This window comes from Centroberyx affinis, unplaced genomic scaffold (assembly GCF_046629955.1).
Source record: "Centroberyx affinis isolate AG114_WGS23_722 - 3 ecotype Tasmania unplaced genomic scaffold, CSIRO-AGI_Caff_v1 ptg002124l_1, whole genome shotgun sequence".
In the NCBI taxonomy this organism is placed as follows: Eukaryota; Metazoa; Chordata; class Actinopteri; order Beryciformes; family Berycidae; genus Centroberyx; species Centroberyx affinis.
In genome coordinates, this window is record NW_027280446.1 from 1 (window position 1) to 20000 (window position 20000).

Sequence of the window (20000 nt, forward strand, 5' to 3'; positions counted from 1 at the left end):
GTTATATTATTTTCTCAGTATATTGGTATCTTGTGGTTGCAGACTGACCCACATGCAGACAGCAGTCAGGCTCCTGCCGGCCCAGTCACACAGGTTGAAGAGAAGGAAGCAGGAGACTGGGATGAAGTAGAGCTCTGAGAGGACAAACACACACACACACACACACACACACACACACACCCCACACACCCACACACACGCACACACCCACACACATGCACACACACACACACACACACACACAAAGCAAAAACAAATCAAATGGAGGCATAAACTCACCAAAGCCTCACTGAAGAGCTGATTAACCAGATTAAACACAAGTGTCTCCAATACACATTAAAGGAGCTCGGTGTGACTGTAAGCATCGGTCCAGTCTGTCATCAGACTCTAACACAGTGACCCGGTGTCGGGCCCGGGGGAGTCCACCGGTTTCGGTCTTCGTACCCCAGGAGCCGCCGTTAGCGATGGTGGATTTGGCGTCGGCGGTGATGGCCGGGAAAGTCCCGATGGTGACGGTGAAGCAGAAGCACACGGAGACGGCCAGCACCCAGATCTGAACACGGGGGTCAAAGGTCACCGGGAGAGACGGCAGAGGTCAGAGGAATCTGTGTGTTTCTGTCTGAACGTTCACATCTCACGTCTGTTCTCAGGAGTTCAGAGCTGCTCTACATCTGTTTGACTCTGTTGACAGTGTAATAATTTAAACATTAACAGCTGCTTTTGTTGTTTGAAAGTGAGAACAGCAGTTGTCATTGCTCTGCAGCGTTAACCTTGTTCTGCTGCTGTGGAGAAACATCTAAATATCTCTAAATGTGTTTGACCTTCTTGAAGATGCTCAGCATGGAGACGCTCTGCCTGCCGCTCTGCACTGCTTCAGCTGCTCTGCTATCTGAGGAGAGAAGAAGAAGATATCTGCGGGATATATGACACTTCTCACATTATATTTTTGCCATGATGCTTCAGGCTAAAGCTTCACATGTCAACCCGAGGATTGTCCAACAAGCTGAAAGCAACGCAGAAGACCGGTCAGGCGCAACGAGGAAGAAGAAGGAGGATGAAGCCGCTCTGCTGGAAAACATTTCTGTCTGCAGATTTACTGCTGCTGCCTCCGTTCAGACTTTATTTTACATTTCATTTACAGGTTTTTTTTAGTGTCACCTGACTGGTCAGTGAATGATGCAGTGATGTGATGCAGTGATGTGATGCAGTGATGCAGTGATGTGATGCAGTGATGCAGTGATGCAGTGATGTGATGCAGTGATGCAGTGATGTGATGCAGTGATGTGATGCAGTGATGCAGTGATGTGATGCAGTGATGTGATGCAGTAATGCAGTGATGTGATGCAGTGATGTGATGCAGTGATGTGATGCAGTGATGTGATGCAGTGATGTGATGCAGTGATGCAGTGATGTGATGCAGTGATGCAGTGATGTGATGCAGTAATGCAGTGATGTGATGCAGTAATGCAGTGATGTGATGCAGTGATGTGATGCAGTGATGTGATGCAGTGATGTGATGCAGTGATGCAGTGATGTGATGCAGTGATGTGATGCAGTGATGCAGTGATTTGATGCAGGGATGTGATGCAGTGATGTGATGCAGTGATGTGATGCAGTAATGCAGTGATGTGATGCAGTGATGTGATGCAGTGATGTGATGCAGTGATGTGATGCAGTGATGTGATGCAGTGATGCAGTGATGTGATGCAGTGATGTGATGCAGTGATGCAGTGATGTGATGCAGTAATGCAGTGATGTGATGCAGTAATGCAGTGATGTGATGCAGTGATGTGATGCAGTGATGTGATGCAGTGATGTGATGCAGTGATGCAGTGATGTGATGCAGTGATGTGATGCAGTGATGTGATGCAGTGATGTGATGCAGTGATGCAGTGATGTGATGCAGTGATGTGATGCAGTGATGCAGTGATGTGATGCAGTGATGTGATGATGTGATGATGTGATGATGTGATGCAGTGATACAGTAATGTGATGCAGTGATGTGATGATGTGATGCAGTGATGCAGTGATGCAGTGATACAGTGATGCAGTGATGCAGTGATGTGATGCAGTGATACAGTGATGTGATGCAGTGATGTGATGATGTGATGCAGTGATGCAGTGATGCAGTGATACAGTGATGTGATGCAGTGATGCAGTGATGTGATGATGTGATGCAGTGATGCAGTGATGCAGTGATGTGATGCAGTGATGTGATGCAGTGATGCAGTGATTTGATGCAGGGATGTGATGCAGTGATTTGATGCAGGGATATGATGCAGTGATGTGATGCAGTGATGTGATGCAGTGATGTGATGCAGGGATGTGATGCAGGGATGTGATGCAGTGATGTGATGCGTGATGAACTACAACGATTTAACTTTAAACATAATTTGGTCTGACAGACTTCTGTTCATTTAAATCAGCTTCATGTTGACGGTGTTGCAGTCCAGACAGTCGACTCTTCCTACCTTTCTTCATCAGATTCAAAGTGTTCTCCTCTTCGTCGGACCTTTTCTTGCTGCTCTCCTGGTAAAACTGGAAGAACTCCTAAGAAACAGAAACAGAGACACAGGAAAGAGTTTGACAGCAAGTTTCTCTTTGTCCTGCAACAGTAAAACCTAAAGATTTATTTACATTATAACAATAAAGATAAACAGGATATATTCAGTCTGTGCTTATATCTAAATGTCTGTTTGATAAATTATATTTCATGTACTTTACCAGTTTAGGCAGCATGATGTAGGACAGAATGGACAGAAAGATCACAACACAGGCTGTTATGAAGTAACCGAACGCAGCATCCTGCAGCTCCGAGCCGCCTGGGGGGGGGGGGGGGAGAAGGAAGAAAGAAATTACATCACATTTTAGGCATTTATCAAACTCTGTGATCCAGAGGGAGGAGAGACAGAGGAGGGAGAGAGAGGGAGGAGAGAGAGAGGGAGGAGAGGTAGAGGAAGGAGAGAGAGGGAGGAGAGAGAGCGGAGGGAGAGACAGAGGGAGGAGAGACAGAGGGAGGAGAGAGAGAGGGAGGAGAGACAGAGGGAGGAGAGAGAGAGGGAGGAGAGGTAGAGGGAGGAGAGAGAGCAGAGGGAGAGACAGAGGGAGGAGAGAGAGAGGGAGGAGAGACAGAGGGAGGAGAGAGAGAGGGAGGAGAGAGAGGGGGAGGAGAGACAGAGGGAGGAGAGAGAGGGGGAGGAGAGGTAGAGGAAGGAGAGAGAGGGAGGAGAGAGAGAGGGAGGAGAGAGAGCGGAGGGAGAGACAGAGGGAGGAGAGAGAGGGGGAGGAGAGGTAGAGGAAGGAGAGAGAGGGAGGAGAGAGAGAGGGAGGAGAGAGAGCGGAGGGAGAGACAGAGGGAGGAGAGACAGAGGGAGGAGAGACAGAGGGAGGAGAGAGAGAGAGAGAGGGAGGTAGAGAGAGTGGTGGTCTCACTTGCGATGGCACAGATCATGGCGAAGGCGGCGAAGCTCCCTGCGAGGCCCTGACCGCTCATGATGGGTGTGGTGAAGGAGGCTGGAAGCAGACCGGCCATACCAAACAGACTGCCCTGCAGGACCGCCCCGAAGGCTGAGGGACAGACACACTACTGACACTACTGACACACTACTGACACACTACTGACACTACTGACACTGCTGACACACTACTGACACACTACTGACACACTACTGACACACTACTGACACTCCTGACACACTACTGACACACTACTGACACTACTGACACTACTGACACACTACTGACACTACTGACACACTACTGACACACTACTGACACTACTGACACTACTGACACACTGCTGACACACTACTGACACTACTGACACACTACTGACACTACTGACACACTGCTGACACACTACTGACACTACTGACACACTACTGACACTACTGACACACTACTGACACACTACTGACACTACTGACACACTACTGACACACTACTGACACTACTGACACACTACTGACACTGCTGACACACTACTGACACACTACTGACACACTACTGACACTACTGACACACTACTGACACACTACTGACACACTACTGACACTACTGACACTACTGACACACTGCTGACACACTACTGACACACTACTGACACACTGCTAACACACTACTGACACACTACTGACACACTACTGACACTACTGACACACTACTGGCCAACTACTGACATACTGCTGACACACTACTGACACACTGCTGACACACTACTGACATACTGCTGACACACTACTGACACACTGCTGACACACTACTGACACACTACTGACACACTACTGACACCTGACACACTACTGACACACTACTGACCAGAGGTATAAAGTAACGAAGTACAAGTACTCTCGTTACTGTACTTGCGTAGTTTTTTGGAGGATTTGTACTTTTTAAAGTATTTTTATAATGCTATACTTTTACTCTTACTCGAGTAATTTAAATAATAGATATTCTACTTCGCTACTTTTAAATGTACATTCCGTTACTGAGTAAATTCAGATTTTTGTTTTGCACACCGCACTATGAAAACAGCATGGTAGCATTGGGACTGTTCGCTAACAGGTCCAGAATCACTTCCGCATTTAGGTTTAACTGGTGGCTCCCATTGGAGGCCCTGCCTCCTAATGTTTCACACCCTCTTTCCCCCGGTTGATTGGGAGCATCTGTGTATATATCTGGCTGTCTGAACTGACGTCCGGCAACTTACCAACTACACCACTCTGCTCTAAACATCAGACCATGAGCTCCATGAAGAAAACGTGAGCAGCTTGTTATTATTAGGGGATTAAGCCTCACTACCATCGTGATGTCACTGCTGCATGGAACGCTGCAGAATCCCAACCAGGGAAGCAGGATTGTTAGAATAAATATCCGACCGGGAGGTCCGACAGCCGGCTTCCTCCGCTGCACCCGGGAAGGTCCGATGACGTCATTCTGCATAATAATTAGCCATGTGCTTCTGTTTGTTTGAGAAACGATGGAAGATTCAGTGTGAACGAGGTGTGAAACATTAGGAGGCAGCAGGGCTGACTGACTGCAGGCCATGAATCTTTCTAACTGCAGGGAGAGTTTGTGTTTTCGGAGCAATGTTTGTTTTCGGGATAATTAAAATATAAAACATTTTTAAAGTAACGCAAATTTACTTTTACTTGAGTACTTTTAAATAGGCTACTTTTTTACTCTTACTTGAGTAATTTCCTGGACTAGTAATTTTACTTGTACTTGAGTTCATTTTCACTGAAGTAACAATACTTGTACTTGAGTAGGATTTGTCAGTACTCTTTCCACCTCTGCTACTGACACAATGCTGACACACTACTGACACTACTGACACACTACTGACACACTACTGACACTACTGACACACTACTGACCAGACACACACTACTGACCAGACACACACTACTGACACACTACTGACACACTGCTGACACACTACTGACACACTACTGACACACTACTGACCAGACACACACTACTGACACACTACTGACCAGACACACACTACTGACACACTACTGACCAGACACACACTACTGACCAGACACACACTACTGACACACTACTGACACACTGCTGACACACTACTGACACACTACTGACACACTGCTGACACACTACTGACCAACTACTGACACACTACTGACCAACTACTGACACACTACTGACACACTACTGACCAACTACTTACCAACTACTGACCAACTACTGACCAACTACTGACCAACTACTGACCAACTACTGACCAACTACTGACACACTACTGACCAACTACTGACACACTACTGACACACTTACTGACCTTACAGCACAGACACTGACCAGACACACCGCTCTGAAACTACTGACCTGAGTCAAATACTGAGCACTGATCAGTAATAATCAATAATGTGAGTACAGACAGTTAACACAGCCTAATATCTCAATAATAATAATCTAACAAAAATGTCACATGTTAAAACCCACATGTGAACACTGTTTGGACACATGTTGGTTTTCATATGTATAAATGTGAAATTTCACATTTTCTCCTGTGAATTGAGTCTTTCATGTGAAATCTTTGCATCTGGCTCCCAGACTGACTGCCCTCTCCAACCTGACAACTCCACCCCTCCCCCTCCCCTACCTGTAACCTCTACAGTGTGCTTCACAGCTGACCATGTAAGAAGACAGCTGATGAGACTCCACTCAAGCAAGGCTGCAGGCCCTGATGGTGTCAGCCCCAGGGTGCTCAAAGCCTGTGCCCCCCAGCTATGTGGAGTACTTCACCATGTCTTCAACATGAGCCTGAGTCTTCAAAGGGTCCCCGTGCTGTGGAAGACGTCCTGCCTCGTTCCTGTGCCGAAGACGCCGCGTCCCGCTGGCTCCAAGGACTACAGACCGGTGGCATTGACCTCCCACATCATGAAGACCCTGGAGAGACTTGTCCTGGAACAGCTCCGACCCATGGTCAAGCCACTCTTGGACCCCCTCCAGTTCGCCTACCAGCCCCGACTTGGAGTTGAGGACGCCGTCATCTACCTGCTAAACCGCGTCTACGCCCACCTGGACAAACCGGCGAGCACGGTGAGGGTCATGTTTTTTGACTTCTCCAGTGCTTTCAACACCATCCGGCCGGCTCTACTGGGTGAGAAGCTGACAGCGATGCAGGTGGATGCCCCCCTCGTGTCCTGGATTGTCAACTACCTGACTGGCAGACCGCAGTATGTGCGCTTGCAACACTGTGTGTCAGACAGAGTGGTCAGCAACACTGGGGCCCCGCAGGGGACAGTCCTATCTCCCTTCCTCTTCACCCTCTACACCACGGACTTCAACTACAACACAGAGTCCTGCCATCTTCAGAAGTTCTCTGATGACTCTGCTATAGTTGGATGTATCAGCAGGGTGAGGAGGCTGAGTATAGGGCTGTGGTGGGAAACTTTGTCACATGGTGTGAGCAGAACCATCTGCAGCTCAACGTGGCAAAGACTAAGGAGCTGGTTGTGGATCTGAGGAGGGCCAAGACACCGGTGACCCCTGTTTCCATCGAGGGGGTCAGTGTGGACACTGTGGAGGACTACAAGTACCTGGGAGTGTACATTGACAATAAACTGAACTGGGCTAAGAACACTGAAGCTCTCTACAAGAAGGGCCAGAGCCGTCTCTACTTTCTGAGGAGGCTGAGGTCCTTCAACATCTGCCGGACAATGCTGAGGATGTTTTATGAGTCTGTGGTGGCCAGTGCTCTCCTGTTTGCTGTGGTGTGCTGGGGCAGCAGGTTGAGGGCAGCAGACGCCAACAGACTCAACAAACTGATCCGCAAGGCCAGTGACGTTGTGGGGGTGGAGCTGGACTCTCTGGTGGCAGTGTCACAGAGGAGGATGCTGTCCAAGTTACAAGGCATCTTGGACAATGTCTCCCACCCGCTCCATGACTTGCTGGTCAAGCACAGGAGCACATTCAGTGCAAGACTCATTCCACCGAGATGCACCACAGAGCCACAGGAACTCATTCCTGCCTGTGGCCATCAAACTTTTCAACTCCTCCCTCAGAGTGTCAGACACTCTGAGTCAGTAGACTGGCTCTTGAACTTATTTCATCCTGTCAGCAGTTATAACCCATAACTTATAACTTATATCTAACTGTGCAATACCAATTTTTTTTGTGCAATAATTCAACTGCAATAATTCAACTGTACAATACTTATTAATTATTTAATTATTTACACTGGTGTATGTATATATTGGAGTATGATGCATATTGTACAGAATTCTTATTTCTCTTATTTCTATATTATTATTATTATTTTTATTCTCATTGTTATATATTGTAGTATAATGCACATATTTTACATATTTCTTACTTTCGTATTTCTATTTTTCTTATAATTTCTTATAATTTCTCTACGCTTGTATATATTCACTTCTACTATGTGAGCAGCTGCAATGTAACCCAATTTCCCCTCGGGGATCAATAAAGTATTTCTGATTCTGATTCTGATTCTGAAGAAAACTGTCAAAATACAAAAAAAAAAAGTTCACATATGAAAACCAGCATGTGTCAAAGAGCACATGTGCTTTGAATTCACATGTGACTTTTTTGAAGGGGAATAATCATAATCATAATTTTCTTATCAAAGTCACAAAGGTCTGATCAGCTGATTGAAACGTACAGTTTATGATGACGATCTTGATCATGGTGACGGAGAAGAAGGACAGCGGCTCCATCGGCACTTTGACCAGAACGGCTGTCAGCATGAAGACCGCCATGATGACCAGCAGGCTGCCCAGCACCCGCAGCTTCTGAGGAATCCTATTGGACGACACAGGTCAGGTGGAAACATCACTCCTTTCAAATCAGACCGCAATGAAAAGCAAAAGAGATTAGAACTTTAAAGAAAGAGTAGGGTTAGGGAACCCCATAAAGGACCTCTGGAACCCCAAAAAGGACCTCTGGAACCCCATAAAGGACCCCTGGACCCCCTCAAGCACCTCTGGACCCCCCTCAAGGACCACTGGAACCCCCTCAAGGACCTCTGGACCCCCCTCAAGGACCTCTGGAACCCCATAAAGGACCTCTGGAACCCCATAAAGGACCCCTGGACCCCCCTCAAGGACCACTGGAACCCCCTCAAGGACCTCTGGACCCCCCTCAAGGACCTCTGGAACCCCATAAAGGACCCCTGGACCCCCTCAAGGACCTCTGGACCCCCCTCAAGGACCACTGGAACCCCCTCAAGGACCTCTGGACCCCCCTCAAGGACCTCTGGAACCCCATAAAGGACCTCTGGAACCCCATAAAGGACCCCTGGACCCCCTCAAGGACCTCTGGAACCCCACAAAGGACTACTGGAACCCCATAAAGGACTACTGGAGGAACCCTATAAAGGACTACTGGAACCCCATAAAGGAACCCTGGAACCCCATAAAGGACTACTGGAGAAACCCTATAAAGGACTACTGGAACCCCCTCAAGGACCTCTGGAACCCGAAAAAGGACCCCTGGACCCCCCTGAAGGACTACTGGAACCCCATAAAGGACTACTTGAACCCCATAAAGGACCCCTGAAACCCCCTCAAGGACCTCTGGAACCCCATAAAGGACCACAGGAACCACCTGAAGAACCTGTGGAACCCCCTAAAGGACCCCCCTGGAGGTCCCTGGACCGCAGTGTGAACTCCAGTACTCTTCTTCGGTGGTGCGGCAGCAGGACTCACAGAGTGTGCAGGAAGGAGTTGAGGCAGGTGAAGAGCAGCAGTGGCACCATGGCACACAGCGTCATCACGTTGTTGAATTTGGCTTCCAGGACGCTGCGCTCAGATCCCTCCGTCCCATTGGCTGGAGAACCGGCCAATGAGGGATCCTTCAGACGACTGGTAAAATACTAGAGAGACAAACAGATACAGAGACAGAGAGACAGGAAGACAGAGAGACAGGAAGACAGACAGAGAGACAGAGAGACAGACAGAGAGACAGACAGACAGACAGGCAGACAGACAGACAGAGAGACAGAGAGACAGAGAGACAGACAGACAGACAGACAGACAGAGAGACAGAGAGACAGGCAGAGAGACAGACAGACAGACAGACAGAGAGACAGACAGACAGAGAGACAGGCAGAGAGACAGACAGACAGACAGAGAGACAGAGAGACAGACAGACAGACAGAGAGACAGAGAGACAGACAGACAGACAGACAGACAGACAGACAGATAGAGAGACAGAGAGACAGGCAGAGAGACAGACAGACAGACAGACAGACAGACAGACAGAGAGACAGAGAGACAGAGAGACAGACAGACAGACAGACAGACAGACAGACAGACAGACAGACAGGCAGACAGACAGGCAGGCAGACAGACAGGCAGACAGACAGACAGACAGACAGACAGACAGACAGACAGACAGACAGACAGACAGTTTTAACCACAGTGTTGTACTTGGCTTCATAACAGAGGACAAATCAGCATTGAATCAGAAACTGATTCACTTTGCATTTGCACTTTATTTTATTCAATTAAAAGAACTTAGTTTGAACTCTGTCTTCTCATCATTTCATCATTTAAAGATCATAACAATGTTTTTTTAATAACTCTGTAACTTTTGATTGTACTTCTACTCATATTACAGTTTTTCTCGATGGCTTCCACACTATAACTGGGCCTGTTAACATCCCAAACCATGATGCCATCTACCAAAAGACAAACCCATTTCCCAAAACTATAAACACTATTCCCCTGTTTTCACACATGATTCACATTTGTTGAACTTTTTGTGAAAAACTCTACACACAAATCCCTTCATATCTCACTGGCTGCACCATGTGCTCATTTAGAAAGCACTGGCATTCAATATCATTAACTCAAGTCATCACAGCTCAAACCCAATTAACACACAATTCCCCAGGTGCAAACACTAAGAGTCAAAACTGTTCACACACCAATCAGAACCTCAGGATAAATACATAGATAGATAGATAGATAGATAGATAGATAGATAGATAGATAGATAGATAGATAGATAGATAGATAGATAGATAGATAAAAGGGCCATGGGTCAGTTCACTTGTTTTGGAACAATGGAGGTCCACAAAGACCTGAAGGTAGAGGAAGAGGACACAGGAGAGGAGGTGGAAGAGGAAGAGGAAGAGGAAGGGCAAGGAGACAAATAGTTTCTGATGAGAATCTCAAATCTGGATGCTGAGGCAGAATAAATGTGATTTCTTTCTTTATCTTTTTTAAAAATTGGTTTATATTGGTAAATACATGGAAATTATTTTACTGTATTCTACGTTCTTTATCAGTTGCATATTTTTACAGCACATTTACTTTTTCACTCAATTTCAGTTTATTTTACTACAGTACATTGAGGAATTAAAAATGTTGAAAATGTATCCATGTGTTGTGTCTTTATATTGTGTTCATCATGTAAAGAGGTTGTTCTGGGGGAAAACCATAAGCTCCATTATTCATTGCAGTAACAGGTTTTTACAGCAGTGTTTTGAATTGATCTCAGCAGTGTGTCATGGCTGCTTTGTAGTGTGTGTGTATCTGATGGCTTCTGTGTGATGTCTGAAGGCAAAGTTTGGTTTAGATGTCAGATCACATGGTTTTGAGTGGAGAGTTTGGTTTTGACATGGAAGTTTGAAGTTTGTGAAGATGAGTGTGCAGTTATGCATTTGTGTTTAGAGTTTTGGGAAATGGAGAATAATTTCAAGAAATGTGTCTTAGCAATCAAGAAAAACTGTAAGCTAACAGTTAGCACAGCAGCACCTATACTTGACATGTTAGCTCTGTTTCCTTCACTGCAGTGAACCTGAGAGAGACTCAGAGAGACTCAGAGAGACTCAGAGAGACTCAGAGAACCTGAGAGAGACTCAGAGAGACTCAGAGAACCTGAGAGAGACTCAGAGAACCTGAGAGAGACTCAGAGAGACTCAGAGAACCTGAGAGAGACTCAGAGAGACTCAGAGAGACTCAGAGAGACTCAGAGGAGCAGCTGGTACCATGGTGGCTGTCATGAAGAAGTTCCATGGCAGCAACGTTCCCAGACCCAGCATGAAGAAGATCAGCCACACGCCATGAAACCTGCACACACACACACACACACACACACACACACACACACACACACACACACACGTTATCTATCTGTTCTCACTTTGATTTAAACAATTACAATTACAATTTACAATTTCACATTTGGCAGACGCTTTTATCCAAAGCGACTTACACATGAGATTTGCATACAACACAAGCAAGTTTCTAGATAGGAGAGAACAACGAGAGTAAGAGCTCTAGAGCTAAGTTCTGGTCCAACAGGACATAGGTGCTACAAGGCAGTGCTATGAGGTAATGCATAGAGTGCAACAATTTTTTTATTTTTATTTTTTTTTTTTTTTATGAAAGGAGGAATTCGCTAAAGAGCTGGGTCTTTAGCCTTTTCTTAAGGATAGAGAGGGATTCTGCGGATCGAATGGAGTTTGGCAACTCGTTCCACCTGTGGTGGCAGCATCAGGCGCCGCTCCATGGCAGAGCGTAGTGAGCAGGAGGGAGCATAGACCTGAATGAGGGAGTTCAGGTAGGTCGGAGCCGTGTTGGTTATTGTTTTGTAGGCGAGCATCAAGGACTTGAACTTGATGCGGGCAGCAACTTAATTCTACTGCAGATATTTTAATTGTACTGCAGATATGTATATTGTACTGTTTTGATGTTCCTGTGGTTTCTGTGGATCGTCAGGATTCAGTTTTAGTTTAACGACACTGAACATCTTTGTGAAGGTGAAGCTGAGCGGTGCCGACTGGTTTGGGCAGGAATAACCCCCCATACCCCTGAGTCTTAGTCAGGAGTCATAAATATGATCTGCAACACATGAAGGGGTTTGGTGGGAAAGTAAAACAAAGTGAACGCTGTGAGGAAACATGATGTTCTGCTGTAGAGAAAAAAAAAATCACTTCAGGTCTTTATTCATTTATTAAAAACTAAATGTGTGACAGCTAGAAGATAAAGACAACAGGCTGCTAGGTATTTAAGTTGTTAATGAATTAAGTTTGACAGACAGGTGAGGAGAGACAGTGAGGAGAGACAGTGAGGAGAGACAGTGAGGAGAGACAGTGAGGAGAGACAGTGAGGAGAGACAGTGAGGAGAGACAGTGAGGAGAGACAGGTGAGGAGAGACAGGTGAGGAGAGACAGTGAGGAGAGACAGTGAGGAGAGACAGTGAGGAGAGACAGTGAGGAGAGACAGGTGAGGAGAGACATGTTCAGTGATGTGCTGCCGCTCTGTCCTCCAAGTCACAAACTTATAGCTGATTGTCCTGTTGGTCAACTTGTCCTGTTGGTCAACTTGTCCTGTTGGTCAACTCAGTCAGTCAGTCAGTTGAGTCTGTCAAATAAACTGTTTATCAGCCTCTCTCCCTCTCTCCCCCTCTCTCTCCCCCTCTCTCTCTCTCTCTCCCTCTCTCTCTCCCTCTCTCTCTCTCTCCCTCTCTCCCTCTCTCTCTCCCTCTCTCCCTCTCTCCCTCTCTCCTCACTGTCTCTCCTCACTGTCTCTCCTCACTGTCTCTCCTCACTGTCTCTCCTCACCTGTCTCTCCTCACTGTCTCTCCTCACTGTCTCTCCTCACCTGTCTCTCCTCACTGTCTCTCCTCACTGTCTCTCCTCACCTGTCTCTCCTCACCTGTCTCTCCTCACTGTCTCTCCTCACCTGTCTCTCCTCACTGTCTCTCCTCACTGTCTCTCCTCACCTGTCTCTCCTCACTGTCTCTCCTCACTGTCTCTCCTCACTGTCTCTCCTCACCTGTCTCTCCTCACTGTCTCTCCTCACCTGTCTCTCCTCACTGTCTCTCCTCACTGTCTCTCCTCACTGTCTCTCCTCACCTGTCTGTCAAACTTAATTCATTAACAACTTAAATACCTAGCAGCCTGTTGTCTTTATCTTCTAGCTGTCACACATTTAGTTTTTAATAAATGAATAAAGACCTGAAGTGATTTTTTTTTCTCTACAGCAGAACATCATGTTTCCTTCACTTTGTTTTACTTTCCCACCAAACCTCTTCATGTGTTGCAGATCATATTTATGACTCCTGACTAAGACTCAGGGTATGGGGGGTTATTCCTGCCCAAACCAGTCAGCATCGCTCAGCTTCACCTTCACAAAGATGTTCAGTGTCGTTAAACTAAAACTGAATCCTGACGATCCACAGAAACCACAGGAACATCAAAACAGTACAATATACATATCTGCAGTACAATATACATATCCGCAGTACAATTAAAATATCTGCAGTAGAATTAAAATATCTGCAGCACTATTTCTATTTAAACATGTACAGTAGAATTAAATCTCTTATTCTGAAGAGTTTAGATTGGACTCACTTGTCTCTCGGCGAGCTGACGGCCATCTTCTGTCTTCAGTGATCAGCAGCAAGTCTGAAAAACAGACAGAAGACAGACTGCTTTAAAACTCAGAGAGAGAGAGGGGGGGGGGGAGGAGAGAGAGAGAGAGAGGGGGGGAGAGAGAGGGGGAGAGAGAGAGAGGGGGAGAGAGAGAGTTACTGGTGTGTGTGTGTTCATGTTTAGAAAGTAGATCTTTCTTTAAAACTTTTTTTTGCACTTTTTTGGTCAAAGCTTACAGTTTATTGGCAATTTGCCGCTTTACCAATGTGTGTGTGTGTGTGTGGTGTGTGAGTGTGTGTGAGTGTGTGTGTGTGTGTGTGTGTGTGGTGTGTGTGAGTGTGTGTGTGTGTGTGTGTGTGTGTGTGTGTGTGTGAGTGTGTGTGTGTGTGTTCTTGCGTAACTGTGTGTGTGTATAGATATGGCATAAGAACATGAAGTACATCTGTTGGTACCAGCAGGTACAAGGAGGAGGAGGAGGAGGAGGAGGAGGAGGAAGAGGAGGAGGAGATGTTCCAGCTCCAGACAGGAGGAGCAGAGAGGATTCTGGGTAAGAACCAGGGTTCGACTGATACTGATATCTTCTGCTGATATTCAGAATTCCATCTTCATGCCAGAAACATTCCCAGTGTTCAGTGTTTCTTCTCTTCAGGGAGGAAAAGGCTGTGAAGCATCTTGGGACACGAGAACTCTCTGAACCGGACTGATGAAGCAGCGTTAGTGTCTCTGGTGTCCGGTCGCCATGACGACCGTGAGGCTGTTCGGCTCCTCCCACCCGAACTCCGTGTGACAGGCGTTCAGCCAATGAGAACGCAGAATCTGCTGAACGAGATCAAAACCTCAGAATCCGTCGCAGAGCGTCAACCGGGAAAAGTTCAGAAACACGGAGAGAGCTTTGAAGGAAGAACGAGCCTGAGCGGACCAAACAGGATGTGATGTCATCATGAACCCTAACCCTAACCCAGACCGGAGGAGAGGAATGAAGTGCAACATCATCTAAACTTTGTTTTCATTTCCCCGCACCAAAAAGTACGATGGCCATGATGTCACAGACTGACAGGTCACCGACTGTCCAATGAGCGAGCCGCCTGTCAGTCATGTGACCGAGGCGTTCACAGGAAACACTCTTTCCTCTCATCAGCTTCAGTTCCTCCATCAACATTACAATCTACACTCTACTGTGAGGAGGTCAAAAGTCACAGGTCACAGGTCACAGGTCACAGGTCACAGGTCACAGGTCACAGGTCACAGGTCACAGGTCACAGGTCACAGGTCACAGCACCATGACAACATGCCCGAAACACTAGAATTATCCTGATGAAAGAGAAGAAGAGAGAAGAGAAGAGGAGAGAAGAGGAGAGGAGAGAAAGGAGAGAAGAGGAGAGGAGAGAAGAAGAGGAGAGATAGAAGAGAAGAGAAGAGAAGAGGAGGAGAGGAGGAGAGAAGAGAAGAGGAGAGGAGAGAAGAGGAGGAGAGGAGGAGAGAAGAGAAGAGGAGAGGAGAGAGGAGAGAAAGAAGAGAAGAGGAGAAGAAGAGAAGAGTTTGACAGAAGCAGAAGAACTGAAGCTAAAACCTGAAGCTTCAGATTTGTTGTTTAGTGTTAAACAACAAATGCTGCTGCTGATTTGATTTGATCTGAAGTCATTTAGTTTATTAAAAATGATGAAATGTGTAAAAAAAAATCTAAACTTAAATAATGTAAAGTAAACTAAAGTAAAGTAAAGTAAAGCCTGGTTTCAGGAAACAGCAGACAAACTGGTGTGTCTGAGGTACGAGGAATGAAATATGTTGTAGGAATAATAATAATATTAATAATAATAACAATAATAATAATAATAATAATAACATCATCATAATCATCATCATCATGGTCAGTATCATGCTGTTTGAACAGATAGAGTGGGTAAACATTACAGACTGATGCAACCTGATGAATTTACTGTCTGAGGAAGATCCAGCAGACAATATCCAAGTAATTAACTATTAATTATTAACATGAACTAACCAGTTAACATGCAACAAATTAACTAGTTAACATCCAACAAATTAGCTATTAATATCAACAAATTAATTATTAACATACAACAAATTAGCTATTAATATCAACAAATTAATTATTAACATACAACAAATTAGCTATTAATATCAACAAATTAATTATTAACATACAACAAATTAGCTATTAATATCAACAAATTAACTAGTTAACATCCAACAAATTAGCTATTAATATCAACAAATTAATTATTAACATACAACAAATTAACTAGTTAACATCCAACAAATTGACTATAAACAACCAACAAATTAACATCTAACAAATTAACTAGTTAACATCCAACTCATTAACTAGTTCATTTCCAACACACTGAATAGAAAACAACATTCACAGCTAAATGTTTGCTCCTCCAGTCTAACTCTGAACTCTCAACAACAAACACAAAAACAATCTGAGCTTCAATCTGTCATCCTGCTGCTCTCTTACCTGTTTCTGTTGCTCTGTTTGTTTCTCTGTTTGTTTCTCTGTTTGTTTCTCTGTTGTTTCTCTGTTTGTTTCTCTGTTTGTTTCTCTGTTGTTTCTCTGTTTGTTTCTCTGTTTGTTTCTCTGTCTCTGTCTCTGTCCCTGTCTCTGTCTCTGTCCCTGTCTCTGTGTCTGTCTCTGTGTCTGTGTCTGTGTCTGTGTCTGTGTCTGTGTCTGTGTCTGTCTCTGTGTCTGTGTCTGTGTCTGTCTCTGTGTCTGTCTCTGTCCCTGCTGAAAGGGAAAGCGAGGCTGTATCAGAGGAGAGGAACTCCCTGCTGACCTGAGGACAGCAGCAGATATAGCAGAGTGCGGGTGGGAGGACCGTTCACTGTTCAGATGAAGGAGCAGCTCAGTGCTGGGATTACTTTACTTTACTGGGATTTAACATGCAAGAAGAAAAGTAAATTAAATAACAAGGAACCGCTTCCCCGTAAATCTCTCAACTCTGATCCTGACAACACTGACATGATAACCACATGAGACAGAAATATGCAAACAGCTGACAATAGAGGCTTTCAGATGATGTAACCCCCCAGCTAACGAGTCCAGGTTAACTGAGCTGACTCTTCTGTGTTTGGAGTAGAGTCGAGCTGGGCAGCGTTCCAACAAACAGCCTGCAAGTTCTTCCTACTTACAAACCAGTCAACAGTTTGGACACATGCATTTTTCTTTATTTCCACTATTTTCCACATGTTAGAATAACAGTAAAGACTCAAAACTATGAAATAACACAAATGGAATTATGCAGCGACCACAAAAGTGTTAAACAAATCCAAACTATCTTATATTTTAGATTCTTTGCCTTGATGGAAAGGCAAAGGCTTTGGAAAGAAATTCACACAGGATCAACATGTGAAAAAAACTCATTTCAAGCATTTAAGCAGAAGACTGTAGATCAGAAGCTTTGAGAGAATGAAACACAGAACATTCAGTCAGGTGGTCCAGACTGTGGACTGTAGTGTAAATAATATAATCAATACTTAGATGGACTTTCTCTATTCTTGTCTATAGATTTGCTGCCAGTTTCCTCAGAAGGATTATAAAAGTTTCATCTAATCTGTCTGATCCAGAGCTTCTCAGTCCTGCTGCTGGTTTCCCATCAGGAAACTGCAGTCAGCTGGATTCACCTGGAACCAGACGGCTGGACTGAAACCCATCAGGACCAGGACTGACCGCTGGTCTAAAGTCATACAGCAAGTGGAAGAGTTGAGTATCCTGAGAATAAAGGTTGTATAAAGCCACTGTGAGCCTTTCTGCTCTCCTGAAGCCGTTCCAGCCTGCAAACTGTCAAACCACCAAACCACCAAACCACCAAACCTCTAAACCATCAAACCACCAAACCACCAAACCTCTAAACCGTCAAACCACCAAACCACCAAACCTCTAAACCGTCAAACCACCAAACCATCAAACCTCTAAACCACCAAACCTCTAAACCGTCAAACCACCAAACCACCAAACCACCAAACCTCTAAACCGTCAAACCACCAAACCACCAAACCACCAAACCTCTAAACCGTCAAACCACCAAACCATCAAACCTCTAAACCTCTAAACCACCAACCTGTCAAACCGTCTGTGGAAGCCTCAGGTCTGGCTCGGACCCAGCGGTGCCTCAGCCCAGACTGAAGAAACTTCCTGCATAACGCACAAAATAACAAATCACACGATTGTTTTCCAATCAGCCGTGAGCCTCCCTGTTAAAACAAAGCCGAAGTGACGAGGGGCGGCGAGAAGGTTTCCGGACCGACACCTGGGGAAACCATCAGCTGGACTCCAGGCAGGTGAGACAGAAACCCAGACGGTCTTGGAAAAACACAGAGAGGAAAACAGAAATCTGGAAACAATGGCAGACGACACTTTAACAGCCAGTTCACATCCAGCTTTTAGTTTGTGTTCCTGTCTTCAGTGCAGAAGATGAAAGACGTTTCTGTCCAACTGCCTTCTTACGTCTTCAGGCTAAAAGCAGCAAGACATATTTTATACAAACTGAAAACTCACTAAGTTCAGCTGCTGTGGTTTTGCTTCTTGTTAAAGCTGTAATCCAGACTGCATTCTACTTAATGTGCTGTATGCTGTGTGTTGCATTTGTCAGTTGGGGTTTATGTTTATATCAAGTTCATGTTTGTTTATTTATAAAGCAGCATGTCTCAGAGGACTTTACAGAGAATGAGCATAACTAGATCTAACTTATTAAAAATCAGTGGTGAACAAAATGACAAAGGACAAGCACAGAGGAAAGAACAAGACAGACAAGAGCAGACTGTAGCAAGACAACAGCCTATTAGGATAAGATAAGATAAGATAAGATAGGATACCACTTTATTAAGCCAATAATAATAATAATACATGCGTGTATATATATACACACACATACATATATATATATATATATATATATATATATATATATACATAATCAGGAGTTCAGTCATTAGTGCAGCCTAACCTCCTCAACACCACCAGCCTTAGACCCTAATTTATTTCCCATTTGCTTTAATCTTATTTCTACCCTTTTCTTCTTTACTGTGGCGACTCAGTTTCCCCCCAGGGATCATTTATTTTATCAACTATTTTAATCATTTCAATTAAACTACTTTAATCATTTCAATTAAACTACTTTAATCATTTCAATTAAACTACTTTAATCATGTAATCATTTAAATTAAACTACTTTAATCATTTCAATTAAACTATTTTAATCTAAAGATTTGTGCATTCATGCATTCAGCAGCTTGGTTCATATTTCCAGAAGCTCGAGTCTCTTCCCTTCTCATCTGGACCAGGTGAAAGTAACAGATTACATTTCCTCTAGTTACTGTAACTTGTAGCTTTTGAAGTAAACTTTTACTTTTACTGAAGTCTGTTTTGGCTGAAGTGTTGTTTCCAGTCAGATCCATCACAGTACTCTACAAACCACTAATGCCTTAGAATAACCTGACATTGTCATTCATTTACATCAGTTCACCCCTTAATTCAATCAACATCCCCTTAAAATGAGTTTAGTTATTAATGGAGGAGACCCCATCAGAAACCCTTAAACTCCCCTTAATGTTTGACTGCTTACTTTCTAATTTAATGTAAAATTCAGGCAGACAGGAACTTTCCATTAATAACTCATTAATAACTCATTAATAACCTGTAAACCTGCACAAAGACATGAGAAATCCCTTAATTTCTAGAGTCTCTGTGAACCAACCCATGAATAAATCCCTTATAAACCCATGAAACTAACATTACTTTATTAAAGCTGATATTTTAATGGATAATTAATGTTTATGTGATGAGAAATTCAGGGCATTTCACTTCATCAGAAACTAACATAACATTAAATAATCATATTTGTCCATGGCAGGAGCTCAGTTAACATCCATCCAGCTACAGTGTGTTAGCCTGGTTGTTGGCTAGCTAGTTCACTAGCTTTGCTAGCTAGTTGGATAGCTGATAGCAAAAGAAGCTAGCTGTTCCTCAGCAGAACTCAAACCTCCAACACTCTGCAGCTGCCAATATATTCCAGCTCCACATGTTCAATTTCCACCTAAAGTTAATAAAAAGTTAATCACTGACTTGTTCCACATTTTCCTGACTGGACCTGAATGCAACATG

General features: G+C 44.6%; 1 protein-coding gene across 1 annotated transcript in view; it reads right to left on the reverse strand.

Annotated features, from left to right (window-relative positions):
- Positions 1-444: 444 nt before the first annotated feature.
- The window catches only part of LOC139654630 (equilibrative nucleoside transporter 1-like), a 26906-nt gene continuing 7350 nt past the window's right edge, over positions 445-20000 (reverse strand). Inside the window, exons 2-10 of the mRNA XM_071531745.1 lie at positions 13856-13909; positions 11486-11567; positions 9198-9364; positions 8153-8292; positions 3433-3567; positions 2725-2822; positions 2472-2550; positions 822-912; positions 445-553 (exon numbers count right to left, since the gene is read on the reverse strand). Of these exons, the coding sequence (XP_071387846.1) occupies positions 836-912; positions 2472-2550; positions 2725-2822; positions 3433-3567; positions 8153-8292; positions 9198-9364; positions 11486-11567; positions 13856-13881 (804 nt within the window). The 5' untranslated portion in view covers positions 13882-13909 and the 3' untranslated portion in view covers positions 445-553; positions 822-835. The remainder of the gene's footprint in view (positions 554-821; positions 913-2471; positions 2551-2724; positions 2823-3432; positions 3568-8152; positions 8293-9197; positions 9365-11485; positions 11568-13855; positions 13910-20000) is intronic.